Source organism: Pleuronectes platessa, chromosome 4 (assembly GCF_947347685.1).
Source record: "Pleuronectes platessa chromosome 4, fPlePla1.1, whole genome shotgun sequence".
Lineage (NCBI taxonomy): Eukaryota > Metazoa > Chordata > Actinopteri > Pleuronectiformes > Pleuronectidae > Pleuronectes > Pleuronectes platessa.
In genome coordinates, this window is record NC_070629.1 from 23,175,779 (window position 1) to 23,189,771 (window position 13,993).

General features: G+C 40.1%; 1 protein-coding gene across 4 annotated transcripts in view; it reads left to right on the forward strand.

The window, feature by feature from the left end:
* The window catches only part of LOC128438997 (dmX-like protein 1), a 47,082-nt gene that overhangs the window by 23,309 nt on the left and 9,780 nt on the right, over window positions 1-13,993 (forward strand). For 3 of the 4 annotated variants that reach the window (XM_053421796.1, XM_053421797.1, XM_053421798.1), the window contains exons 29-44: window positions 736-1,526; window positions 1,839-1,940; window positions 2,382-2,549; window positions 4,153-4,344; window positions 4,754-4,830; window positions 6,833-6,954; window positions 7,348-7,605; window positions 8,062-8,264; window positions 8,569-8,717; window positions 8,865-8,950; window positions 9,062-9,263; window positions 9,569-9,686; window positions 10,099-10,161; window positions 11,911-11,997; window positions 12,816-12,934; window positions 13,434-13,581. In XM_053421796.1, coding sequence (XP_053277771.1) covers window positions 736-1,526; window positions 1,839-1,940; window positions 2,382-2,549; window positions 4,153-4,344; window positions 4,754-4,830; window positions 6,833-6,954; window positions 7,348-7,605; window positions 8,062-8,264; window positions 8,569-8,717; window positions 8,865-8,950; window positions 9,062-9,263; window positions 9,569-9,686; window positions 10,099-10,161; window positions 11,911-11,997; window positions 12,816-12,934; window positions 13,434-13,581 — 2,885 coding nt within the window. The remainder of the gene's footprint in view (window positions 1-735; window positions 1,527-1,838; window positions 1,941-2,381; window positions 2,550-4,152; window positions 4,345-4,753; window positions 4,831-6,832; window positions 6,955-7,347; window positions 7,606-8,061; window positions 8,265-8,568; window positions 8,718-8,864; window positions 8,951-9,061; window positions 9,264-9,568; window positions 9,687-10,098; window positions 10,162-11,910; window positions 11,998-12,815; window positions 12,935-13,433; window positions 13,582-13,993) is intronic. The other variant, XM_053421799.1, reaches the window with a different exon arrangement.

Below are 13,993 nucleotides of genomic sequence, written 5' to 3' on the forward strand. Positions count from 1 at the left end.
CAATGCATTTTTTAAATAGTATTTAACATTTGTGATGCGTAGCAACACTTATTTGATAGATATTAGTAGTTTAAAGAAATACTTTCAGGATATAATTTATAAACGTTTGCTAAAACCTTCTTTTAATTAGTTAAAATCCAGTGGGAGTGACCTCAGACTGTAATTTGACACTGAGGTTGAATCCTCTGCTTTCACTAAACGCCTCCGCTGTGCAGTTATTTTTGGTCCTTTTAAGTTCATGAAATAAGTAATTGCACCCTACTGGACACTGATGGCCACTTAATTGAAGAAAATATGTGAGGCTTGCCTGAAGAATAGATGAAGAACTGAACTTAATATGAACCTTATTTTGACTTAAGAGCCAAACCAGTCCCAGATTAACATCCCTCTGCTACATGTGTCTCATAAATGACGTCCCCAAACCACAGCTAATGTGCTTACAGAGAAACCAAACACTGGTTTGAAAATGCTTCTTCTGTTAGACAGGGTATGCTTTCTTTACCCTGTGGTCACGATGAGTTGTTTGGTCCTTTGACAGGGTCGCATGAACAACTTGGTGAACTTAATGCATCACTTTTTTGATCCTCACAAAGCTGCAACACACTTTCAGTCAGACAGCAGACATTTCAGGACCTGGTTATATAATTGATCTTGTTCTCATAGACTCTAGTAAAAGCAGTAAAGATGGCAGATATTTTCCAATTCTAACTCATTACAAAAAACAATCTTTCACAGGTTCCTCTTCTGTGGCTACATGCAACCCTGAAGTTTTCAACTTTTACACCTACCTCCGCACGCACCCACTCCTCCTTCGCCGCCATTTTGGCTCGTCAGACAAGGCTAAAGTTGGCCTGACTGCTGAGGGTCGCCGGGCTGACTCCATTAGCCTGGAGGAGAGAAGACTGTTCTTCACTGCTGCATATGCACATTTACAAGCTGGCTGCCCCATGCTTGCACTTGAAGTCCTCTCTAAGATGCCCAAAGTCCACAAGCATTCCAAACTCCTGAATCAGGAGGATACAGGAATCAACGCTGAGCTCAGTGCCGGGAGTAAAGATGGCCAAGCATCAGACTGGTCCCAGCCGTCTCTGAATGGCTACGAGTCGGATGGGAACAGCTTGTCCAACAGTAAATCAGGTTCGGTGTTGAGTTTTGATTGGAGCCAGCCATCACTGACACTACCAGGGGACGCCCTGGAGCTGAAGTGGGACAGCGACAAAGATGATGAAGAAGAGGATGAGGACGAAGAGGATATTAAAAATGCTAACACCGGTACAATCGCAGACATCAGCAGTGTGTTCCAGGACCCACAGGACGTCATGTCACCGCTAATGGAGACGGTGATCGGAGAGGACAGTGAGGCCAGCATTGACTTCCTGGCGCCATCTGATGACATCTTGGTGGCTCAGCTGAAGTTTACTGCCTGCTTGAAGATTATGACCAATGAGCTGCGGACGCTGTCGACGGGGTACGAAGTCGATGGGGGGAAGCTGCGTTACCAGCTCTACCAGTGGTTAGAAAGAGAGGTAATTTAAAGCAGCATTTTAATATTTACAGACTTAAAGGTCACATAAATAAATATCCATCTGTGAAACTGAATCCTGGCTGCAAAACTTTCATAACTTGCAAAACTCCCACATCTCTGCCGTCTTCATGTTCACTGGTTTTCTATCATTGTGCGTTAATAACCCCTGTGGTTTCCTCTTATCGAGTTGTTTACCTTCTCCTGTGGAAGCAGCTTGACGTTTTGGTGAAATGTTTTGCTTTCGCTGCCATGCATGGATGATAAATTCCTTCTTGATAAATTGATTTCAGGATAACAATTCTGTTTTCCCCAGGTGGTGGCTCTTCAGCGTTGCTGCAGCTACAAGCCCTGCCTGCCAGAGCTGTCTGCCCAGGGTGATGCCTGTGTTTCTGGGTCGGCGGAGGAGGAGGAACAAGTATGTACAGATTTATAGATTTTTGAGATGTTAATGCGCGAAGAGAAATCATTGCAACACTTCCTGTATTAGAAAGTTAAAACAAGAGCAGATTTTGTCATGTTTGGGGAAACAGGGGTTTAATTGAAGAGTTTGCTGCACCAGTCTTCATTCGATCTCTCCGACTGTCAGACCTCTGTATTTTATGGGTTACAAAAACTCAATTTCTCTTTCTTTTTCTACTGTTGATTCAGTTTCAGCAGCAAACCTTTTCATAACAATTCATAATTACATTTAAAAGAGATGTATTGTTGTCAGTGTAGATTAATGTGTATTTTTGTTCCTGCTTTATTTTGTTTTGTGGGGCTTTTATCTGAGGCAGTCGGATAACATCTGCACATTAACAGGGATCTTGATTGTTTTGTCAATAGTAAACCTAATACAGTCAAAATGTTTTTCCAGCCTGGGAGCCCTCGTGGTGACAGCCAGAGGAGCAGGAGACACTGGCTGCAGAGTAACCAGCCCTTACTGAGGATGTTTCTTAGCTACTGCAGCTTACATGGCTCCCATGGCGGAGGACTGGCTTCTGTACGCATGGAGCTCATATTGCTTCTTCAGGAGTCTCACCAGGTGACGAAAACACACACAGGCCAACACTAAAAGCTTCTGACAAACAGAACATGACAGGTCTTTTATGTGGCATCCAAATTAGTCTGGATCTGTCGCTATTCCCCCCCTCTGTGCAACTATTGCATCTGATTTTATTTTGCTGTTGCTGATGATAGTGATCAAACAATTCAATATATCTCTTGGTTCTTGGTTGACAATTTGTTGAATAGAAAATATTAAATAATGATTTTTAGCAGTAGTAATTTGACTTGTGCTGCAGTTTATTTTGATTATTGTCTTTACATTTGTATTGAGTAGATAAATAGATTTATGTACTTTATTCTTCCCAATTTGGAAAAAGATTGTATATCAACAGCATGTCAAGGGCAGGAATAAATTATGACTTGACTATGCAAATAATTGATTGCTTGCTAGTCTATCCGGTATGTGATGAAAGTAAAATAAGCAGCAAGTGTTTGCTGATTACAGTTTCATAAATACTTTGCTTGATTTCTGTTTTTCTTACCTGAGTATAAAATATATGGCGTTGGTTTTTAAGGGGGTTTGGAGCAAGCACTTCTTAATCAGTGAAGTGAGAAAAAATAATGAATTATTGATTGTGGCTGTTTTTACCCTATTTCAAGGTCTTACATTTCAGATACTTCTGATGGCATTAGTATACGTTTGCAACCAAAAGTCCATCATCACAGTCAAGTGGTAGCAAAGGAAAAAAGCTTGATCTTAGTACAAACTAAATGTGATGTTATTGAGCAGGAAAGGGAGACTGAGCAGATGAGGAGGAAATACGAAGGAATCATCTTTGGTTAATGCAAACAGATTCCCAGGACACACACACACACATAAACCTACTTATCGTTCATTGGCAAATGTCAGCACACCTCCAGCAACGGTTTGACAGGTTGTCCTGACTCTGAGTTCCTGAGGGAGGACCTGCCTTAGGCTGACTATTAAAAGGTTGAATCAAATTTAGGAAGTAAACAACTCAGTGAGCCGGCATGGGAACAGCGCTCTTCAGTGTTAGCACAGTCAACAGGCACTGGGTGTTTACCTGGATTTTAGAATATATTATTTTGTCTCAACTCTGATCCCATGGTTGTCAAATTCCTCTGTAGTTGTCGAGGAAATTATGACTTTCATTAAGGAGCATAGTGACAACTGAATTTGATTCATCAGGCAAAAATAAACATAAGCCTGTGGTATTGTTATTCAATCATGTTCAGGAATCCCACACACATATAAACAGACTCAACCTTTCCACCCCTCCACTACTAAGAGACATCCTGTTCTTTCTTAAGTACGGGGATCATGCTGTTGGCTCATCCTGTCTTTATTATGGCTCAGGAGAAGTTCAAAAGTTCAAAGCTGCAGCCTAAACTTCTAGTTTCTTTGTGGGCTGTCTATTCTATACTCTAAAAACTATTTGAAAAAGCTGACTGTAGTCGCATACATTGTTTAAGTTCACTGTGGTTATATATATTGTATACTTTGTCTTGTGTTTTCGTAAAAATGTATTGTGCACGATCAACATCAACATACTTTTTACTGTACCCACAGAGCTACTCTAATGATTTTTAAACCCTTCCCCTCTGACCTCTGCCCACAGGATGACTCCACCCAATCAGTGGTGACGACCAGTTCCCAGCCCTCCTCTATCCCTCTCCTTATGGCCTGCACAGCCAACGTGAAGACAGTGGTGGCCAATCCCATCGTCTACCTGACCAACTTGACTCATGACATCTTGCAGACGATCAATGCACTCGACTCACCTCCACATCCTGATGTGGTTAACAATGAGGTGAGCCCGCCTCTGGTCACATTTATCTATTTCACTTATCTATTTCTTCTTTGGATTCCAAAAGCTAAGAGTTTGCTTCAGAATGTTTTGTACAAGAGGACCTATACATTTACATATTATTAAAGAAAAAAAGCAGTGATACTTGGAAATTTGTACAAGGACCAATATAATTAACAATAATTAATTTTAAATATGTATTTGTAATGTGCGTGAGTTAACAACAGCAGTAAGGTGTGTGGGCTGTGAAACAATGAGCTAAAAGATGCTGTAAAGCTTGACAGAGCAACTGCACAGTAGAGTCTGTTGCCACAAGTGACATTGTTTTGCATATATTTAGAAGAAGAAAGTCTGCCTCTATGAAAGATTTATGCTAATTCGTGTTTCTCTGTGATCACGGCTGTTATTTCAGATCTATGTGATGCACACCTTGGCTGCTTCCTTGTCTGCCTGTATATATCAGTGTCTGTGTGACGGACACACCTTCAGGTAACTGTCTCTTTATCTCTCTCATTCTCACTCGTTATTCTTTTTTGGCTATCGCGTTACAAGGACTTTTCCACAAGGCACCATATCCAGTGGCTTCCTGCTGAAGTCATAAATCACATCACTCGTACATCACGAACCTTGAGCTATTTTCAAGCCATCCATTTCTCAATAATAATCTGGTAATATGGGAATAAATCTTTGCACGTCTCTGGTAAATCTGTGGAAAAAGCTTTTATGCAGCTTGACTCAGAAAGGTTTGAATTCTTCGTGGGTATCTACAAGGAAGCTCCTCTCATAGCAGGATTCTTGAATTCTTTATATGTCTTATGGTGATGCTTAACTTTGATAGAACTTTTTCGTTTCCCATCACATTCACCTTGACACGATTCCATTAACGGTGCCACTGGATTATTTATTTGTCGCGAGTGATCTGATTCTTATTTCCCTATTCTTAGCGCTGCCATTTTAGTGGACACAATGCAGACTAAAATAATGTTAATTTGAGTCCTCTGGTTACATTTGCGTTTGTGTCTGTGTGTGTTGGAGGATTTTTGGGCTTATTGGAGCAGAATAATAAGAACTAAGGAGGAAGGATATGGCTGCTGGTAACCAAGCGTCCTTGTGTAATGAGAGGGTTGTTTATTAATACAGTTCAAGTCAAACACTACAAATTTATGACAAAAGTAGACCATCATTTTCAAGATGTCTTTGATTTTCTTTATGAACAATCATCCTAACACATGCTTTAATGCTGGTTTTACACAGCGCTGTATCGATGTGATTTGTGCAAAGGAAAAACATCTTGGAAGTGTGCAAACTATAAATACCAGTCTCTTGTCTGTTTTGATCTTGTTGAAAATAATTTATGAAAGCTGCGAGGCTGCTGTTTATAATTCTTATTTTAAATACTTAATTTGATCTCTGGTTCTGGCAGATGGAAGGATCATTGTTCATTTAGGATGTACCACAACTCCCAATCACTTTGACAGCAACCCAGTAGGAATTAAACTGTGTGTGGGGGATTTTTTTTCTTCTTTTTTAATAAAGCCCATCTGGCATACAGCTGTGCTGGGTTCCTATCATGGTTCTGCCATATTGCTCGATGTTGTACATAATTATTTTTAACTTACGCTTGACCAGGCTGGGACTTTAAAAGCCACAAGGCTGTGACACCACAGATAAAACTGCTAGTTTAAATTAAATTATGTGTCAGAGAGGGAGAATTTTAAACATAATAGAGGAAACTACTAACTCTACTCTTAGCCACGTGATTAAATGGGCAGCTGGTTTTGCATCTTATCCTCTATTTACTCAACACATGTACATAAGCAGCCGTCTATCACACACTGCTGGGACTTGAACTCTCAGGCTGAATTAGCAAACCTTTTTGAAATGTAACTCTCTCTTTGTTGTGGTAATTATGAAAAACTCTCCTGGTGTTTCGCTGCAGAGGTTTGATGACATTGTGTTTCTGTTTTTACTTTTCCCGCTAGTGAGTGAGAGAATGAGTGAGTGTTAATTTTTTAGAGGTTAATTCCTGATGTAGGTTGCAGGGGTTGAGTGTTGCTGATGGTATTTTGATGCATTTTCGTCTCTTAAGTTTATTCTAAGTTGTATTTGTTTGACTTTTAATAAATAAACAATAGTTACATCTATGTGAAGCATCAAAGTACTAGAGTTCTTCATCATGATGCTTTTATTCTCTTTTACCGAACAGCATAGACGGGCAATAGATAACTGGAGCTGCAGCTCATTAGTATTTCATGTCTTGATGGAACAGTTTGACTCTGGTGCCTCTTTCTTAGAAACTGTTGTTTCCCAGAATTCAGAACAAAGTTAAAACATTTAAAATAAGACTTTTAGACATAATATATTTATAGCACCTAACCCCATTTATTTTTTCTATTTCACTTGTCAGGAGAGAATTTCCTAAATGTTTTGTTTTGTTGCGTATGACTGAATCCACTGGCTCCATTTCTTCCATATGTTTAATCTCCAACAGCCATGTGAACCATTTCACCGGGATTGTTTACCAGAGTGTGCTGCTGTCTCAGAAACAGCCGGTCAGAGCTGTCAGCATGGACGAGTCCGTTCAGCCCAACACTTCTCCTGCACAGTGGCCAGGTAAATCAACCAAGAGACAAACAGGAGAACCAAAACAACAACTTGCCTGTCCTGTATGTAGCACTGAGCTACAATAGGAATATAACAAAACAATATAAAGCTAAAATCCTCTCATGAATAAAGTCTTATTTCAAAAGACAGGTGAATACTTATTTTAGTTTTTCACCAAACAGGACTTGAACGATATCAAAGATTGTATTTGCTGGAAAGTATTTTCAAATCGAGATTATTAGTCAGTTATAGATTTAATGTTGCCTTTTATGTTATGTGATAATTCTAGTGTTTTAATCAATGATTAGTATTTTGGTCAACTCCTAAAAATAACTGGTCGTTTGAAGGGCTTTTACAGATGCTGCCATCTTCTCGCTCTGCTTTACTCATCCCTCTCTGCAGGTATCGCCTCTCTGATCCGTCTGCTGAGCTCAGCAGGTGAGGAGAGCCAGCCAGGCTTGGCCGTGCTGCTCTGCGAGATCCTGACTGCCGTATACCTCAGTCTGTTTGTTCACGGCATGGCCACTCACTCCAGCAACGAGTTGTTTCGCATCATGGCCCACCCTCTCAACGGCAATCTCTGGGTAACAGTGTTCGGAGGAGGTGCCCGGATCCCCGTCATGGAGAAACCGTACAGCCCGACAAGGACACCCCCTCCAGGTGATTGTTTCTCTGGTTTCTGTCTGACAGTGAGTGGTTGTCTGTGTGTGTGGAGTCTTTCTCTTGGTAGTGACCCAGTAGCTAAATCAAATCACTCCTGCTAAATTAATTGGGTTCCCGGCTGTGGGTCATAGTGAAATCCATTAACCGATTAGTGTGGGAGCTGTTTCGATCACTCTCTCTCTTTGCTGCTGCTCTCTGGATGGCAGAGGAAACCTGATGTAATATCACTGTAACTCCTGTTTATCTCACGTTATGTAGGTATTTTGAACTACATTTTGTTTGTTTGTATTGTTTTTATATTTTAATGGTAATTTAATTGTCTAAAATAAAAAAAATAAAAGAATAATTCAAGCCTGGCATATGTATCTTATAAGATTTTAAAAGGCGTGTGTAGGTTTGATGACATCTGAAATCATAAGTATGATATTGTGAAACTTTTTCTTGGAACTCTAGCTTCTCCGAGCGGCTCAGACAGGAAGTCCAGACGATTCAGGCTTCGGACATCACGCAGTGGATCCAAAGAGGAGTCTGGGATAGAGCGGGAGGGACCATCCAGTCCGAGGCATGTCCCTGTAGTGGAACAAGAGGCTGCCTCCATCTTTAAAGAAAGATTTGTTCCTCCAGAGCTCAGCATTTGGGACTATTTTATTGCCAAGGTAAAAAAAGAAAAGAAACATCAGTTAAAAGTTTATCAACTCCTTTTCCTACCTTTCTGAGTTTAGCCTGAGTAAATTGGCTTTTCATTAGGATGATGTTTCATTACCAGGATTCAAATGTGGTTTGATTTTATTAGGACTACGCAAATACACCTGTTAGTGTGATCATCTGCTGTTATAATCGAAATCTACTAAAGCTGACTGGCACTAAATGAAAGATAAAGAGAGTGGCTGTCTTTTTGTTAAGCAAACAGTTTAATTAACCACCTCTTAATTTCTGTTATTGTGCTCTTGCATCATTTAGCCTATGCTGCCACCGTCAGAGAACAGAATAGAGTACGACTCTGAGGAAAGCCATGGCAGTCAGGATGAAGACGAGGATGACGATGACTTTGAAGACGTCTTTGACCCCAACTCACCGCGGAGAGAGCATTCAAACCACAATTCATACAGGTAATGACCCAGCACTGAGCACGTCGTTTCAGCTGTTAATGTCTGTCTACACACTCTCACTAACACTTTTTTAAAGAAACTTTGAACCCATCTACAGTGTTTGTGTTCATAAGTGTTAATCTGATTTGTAACGTCTTCTTCTCTTAGTTGGTGTTTAATGCGGCTGTCAATGGTTCAGCTGGTGTTGGTCAATCTGAAGTCCTTTTACCCAATGGCAGGATATGATCTATTAGGTAACTACACCACCTACCCACTGATGCACTAATGTTCAGGAGGTATATGAGAGTCCCTGTCTGAGCTAATCGTATTGCCGTCTTGTGTCTGCCTGCGCCTGTTTAACACAGATCTGCCTGTGGGCTCTCCTCTGTGTCACGCTGTGCTGAAGACTCTGCAGCGCTGGGAGCAGGTGCTGCAGAAAAGACTGGAGCTGTTTGGAGGGCCTCCTTCCAAATACATCTCCACACAGCTCCAGGATGAGACTGCCACACCCGGCCCGGCTCTGCTCAGACACAAGGTCTTGTTTGAGCCGTCCAACACCCCATTCAGGTACCACTGAGAGCTGCACCTGAGTATTTGTTTAAGTCATAGATGTATCTGTCTAACACATATTTCTGGGGTTGTGTAATAAGTATATAATGCACTGTAGGAATTTATCGTTCTTGGTAGAACTACATTGTGCATTTGAATTTGCTGTATCTCGCCTTAAGCACCAGTTGTGAATGTTTTCCAGACCAGCACCAATGGCTCGACTCAAAAATAACATTTTTTAACACATTTGGTTTTGCTTCAGTAAACTGACGGATTAAATGAGCATTAATGTTAATATGCAGGAGATGTTCTATTCTTTCCAGGACCAACCACCATTCAGCGCTGCCGGTGAAACGTTTGTGGCAGTTTCTGGTCAAGCAGGAGGAAGTGCAGGAGACCTTCATTAGAAATATCTTCACCAAAAAACGGGACCCCAACGAGGTACACCATGTTTACACCATGCAACCCCCCTGCATGAACTGTCTCCATGTTGCACAGCTAGCACATTGTATTAATTGACACTGAATAACACATTAACTGTTTGTTATGATTAAATACTACAGCACATCTCTGTATTTACCCCCCAGGCAAACTGCAGTGTTATTGCTTTTACATCTCTGCTGGCACAATTGTGCCTTTTTTGTCCCGCATGCCAAACACATGTATTATTACTGCCTCCAGTTGCATGATGATGCTTTTAATTTAATTCAAATAATTACACCCTGTTTGATTAACATTACAATAATTCAGTTTCTGTGTGTTTGCATGGTTCGTCACTGGTTTGTTATGTGTTGTGTGTGTTTGTTTACGTGTGGATGTGTCTGCCCCATGCTGCTTCCCTAAATCATTAAAGTCGGTCGAGGACCAGACTGGCACTATGAAATGTTCAGTGGTGGAGGAGACAGGAAACCCTCAGGTACTGTTGCATTAGATAATTATTGTAAATGAGCGATGTTGGAGTGGGGATGGACCCGAGCTGAACCTCAGAACCTTTCGCAGTACTTCTAATTTAATAGTTGGGGAAAACAATTACAAATAGTTCACGATTATTCCTGATCATTTTGAATGTTTGTTGTCTTAAATGTTGACTTCATTAATATACATATGGGTTTGTGATTGTTTTAAGACCACATTTGACATGATTGCTTTTCTTATTATTCTATCTTCTTATTTTATTGTATCTATTTATTTATCTTAATAAATACATATCTAAATTGTGCAAAACTGCAGAATAACGCATTGCATTGGCACTGATACTAAAATGACTCGTAAAAAACATTGCCATGTTAGATAATGGGAAATAAAAAAACTTTCTGGTTTTATTAGGATTGGCACCTTTTTATTTCTCATGTAAGGTTGCCTCATTTTGGAATGCAGAAAATCATCAGTCTGAATCATACAATCAAAGGTTTTGTAACATGAAATACATTCCCAACAAGAACGCATATTTTTTATCTGAGGGTTTTGCAGCATGCTCATAAAAAAGTGGTGATGCAACATCAGACTTGTCAGTGATGAAATCATCTGTGATGTTTTCATCATTGATATCTGTTTACTTCTGACGAGAACATTGAGAAACAGAATCATTCTCTATATAGATGTTGTTAAACCTTCTGAAACTGAACATCACATACTAAAGAGAACATGTACATCGTGCATCGTTTATTTACCTTCCACAGTAGAATAGTAAATGTGGCCTGTCACATATAATCCTGGAAACATTCAAATTGTGAACTTGACAGTATTGCAGTTTGCGTATTTTCAAGGCTATGAACTATGAATGTTTGATATTAAACTTGCATTTAGCAATCTAAATATTCATGTGAACGTGAGCCATACATCTTAAATTGCACTCTGCACTGATGCTTCATAGAGGTTTCTAATATTCTGGCTCTTACTGTGCAGGCTGCTATGTTAAAGTAACTCCATTTGGCTCAGTGTTAATTAACCCACTCAGAGGACAAGCTATGAAGCTGAATAGCTTCTGATTAATGAGCCCAGCACTGTCGCAGTGAATCTGAGTGTGTTCGCGGCAAAAATGCCAAACCACCATATTTAGGTTTCTGCAAGTCAAGTTTTACTTAATTCCGTCTGACAGAAAAAGACGTGGTCTTTTCCTCTTGAATAATACAGCAAAGACTTTAATTCAGTCTTTTGCTAAAAGGATGGCTGTCTCGTTTTCAGTTATTTTGGCATCAGAATATAAGAGATAAGACACAGTATAGTATACTTAGCTGCTACTGCATACATCCCATAGGACCTATATGGTTCAGTGTGTGCTTGTGCTCATTGCTCAGGGGTTGTTGTGTTCGTGCTTTCTAATGGCGCCAACCTACTTAGTACATGTTGGCTGCAGTGGTTAATAGTGTGGTCTGACGCACCTCGCATGTTTTCTCCTAAAGGTAAAAAAATTGAGTGAAACTGTTACATAGTGTAGAGAACAAAGAGTAAGTCCGGCCAGAGGCTTGATTCTTTTATAACATCCACTATGTTATCTTGAATTTTAGACACTTTTTTTGATTAACCCCTCCCTCGGATCTTGTCAGGTCATTAGTTCTGTAGCATGAAGAGAATTGTATCTGCAGGCAGGACATGTTTACCAATGTTTCAGCTGGGATCATTGAATATGCATGTTGATGTTATTGTTGTATGTGTGTATGTGCAGACTGGGTCCGAGCAGGGCAGCCCTGGAGGAAAAGCACGCATCATCCACAAAGAATCTGACATCATCACAGCCTTTGCCATCAACAAGGTAAAACTCTTTTACACAGATGTCACTGAACAGCACAGATAAACCAATGAAGGCCTGAGCTGAAACAGTAAAACAGTCTGTTAAACCTATACTGGTCTTTCTATTTTCACCTCAGCATGTCCACATTCATCTTAATGTATATGATTCCAATTGTTTAGTTATTACTGTGGAAGCCTGTGTGTTAGTGTCTGCATTAAATCTATGTTAGTTACTGGGAGAGAATGTTAAATGCATAGACATATGGTCGTAGGTTTCTTTGTTGCATACATTTTGAAATATTAGTTTTGTCTACTTGAACAATGCAGAGCCAGTTAATCCCTCAGGAGTTAGTGGAGACCATTACTGTTCTAAGCAGTTTTAGCTCAGCTGTGTATGATAGCAGTACTTCCTAGTTGGTAATAATCAATGTGCCGTAAACCAAATAAAAAATAAAATGTGTGTCTGAATTTGAAGTTTTAAACTAGTGTGTTTTCAAACAGAATCTTGGAAAACTCGCCATAGTCACTTACACAAATTCAACACTTAATTCAGTTTGACAACCAATTTTGCCATATTTTAGCCCTTTTGATGTTGTTGAGTTCTTAGTTTTCATGATATAGAGGTTGACAATACAATGCTTATAAATTAATGCTACTTTTTATTTAAAAAGGGTACTGTCTTCCTCCTCCTCTCCACGCATTTATAAAAGCAAATGGATTTTTGTGACTAAGAAGAGTCCGTCCTTGTTCTTCTAACTTTTCCAATTTTGCAAATACATCCTATGTTTTCCCTTCCTCACTCCCCTTTTCACAATGTCCTGTTGCTGTCTGTTCTCACAGGCAAATCGTAATTGTCTAGTCATGGCCTCCACACATGACATTCAGGAGCTGGATGTGTCATCCATCTTGGCCACACAAATTATGACATGGATAGACGACGATGATGCCGAAACCAAAGGGTAAGAAAGGGGTGTGTGTGTGTGTGTGTGGACTATACTTGATGATTAACATCAACTCACCTTTTCACCCTCAACTCACCTTTTCACCCAACAGAGCTAAATAGAGTGTGGGCATTGGACAATGTGATTGGTTCAGTCAAGGTTGTGTAGGTGGTGATCATGCATGTATGTATGAGTGCACACCTCAATCTATATGTATTTGTGTGTGTGTGTAGCTGCTTCTATTCGAGAGATTGTTATAGAATCTCAGAACAAAGGGGCTTTCTGTTGATATGTTATTCTTCTAGTCTGAATTGCTCAATACATGCACACTGCACAAACCAGCTATTGTCCTGCAAACAAGAAACCACCAGCTGAAGTTGGTTATTTTGAAATCATTAAATCAAATAAATCCTGCTGTCTTTCTATATTGAACATCTCTGCATCCGTTCTGAAATAACATCCTGAATTTTGACGTTGTGTCATGAAAGTGTTTGTCTTATTAATATTCTGTGTGTAGTGTTGGAGGTGATGACTTCCTGGTGATCCATGCACGTGACGACTTCGCCGCCCTCCATGGCACCACACCGTACACCCACAGTAGCCCTGGTACACCCATCAACATGCCGTGGCTGGGAGGTATGCAGACAGGCCGGGGGGCAGCCATGGTGAGTTCTACACCTGTGTGATGATGTTATCTGAGTCAGCAGGAGTTGTCTGGTGGAGGGACACCCAGGACTAGGAGCTGGTCATGGCGATGAAGCTGTAGACTGGAGAAAAGATGAAACATGATGCGACTTCTCTTGCTTCTTAATTTGCATTCAACTTCTCTTCAGTGATGAAATATGAGCTACTTGTTTCTTGTCTATGCTGGATCATATTTTTTTTATTATTTCTTCTCTAGAACATATACGAATGATTTTAAACAGTTTCAGCCATTAACTGATTGGTCGTTCCTGTCATAGCCTCCATAGCGCAGAATGCAACTTAACAGCAGTAGAGCTAATATTTAATAATAATAATATAACACACGTTGCTTTTGGCTTCAACTTCTTTACCAGCAGATGATTAAATGACAAA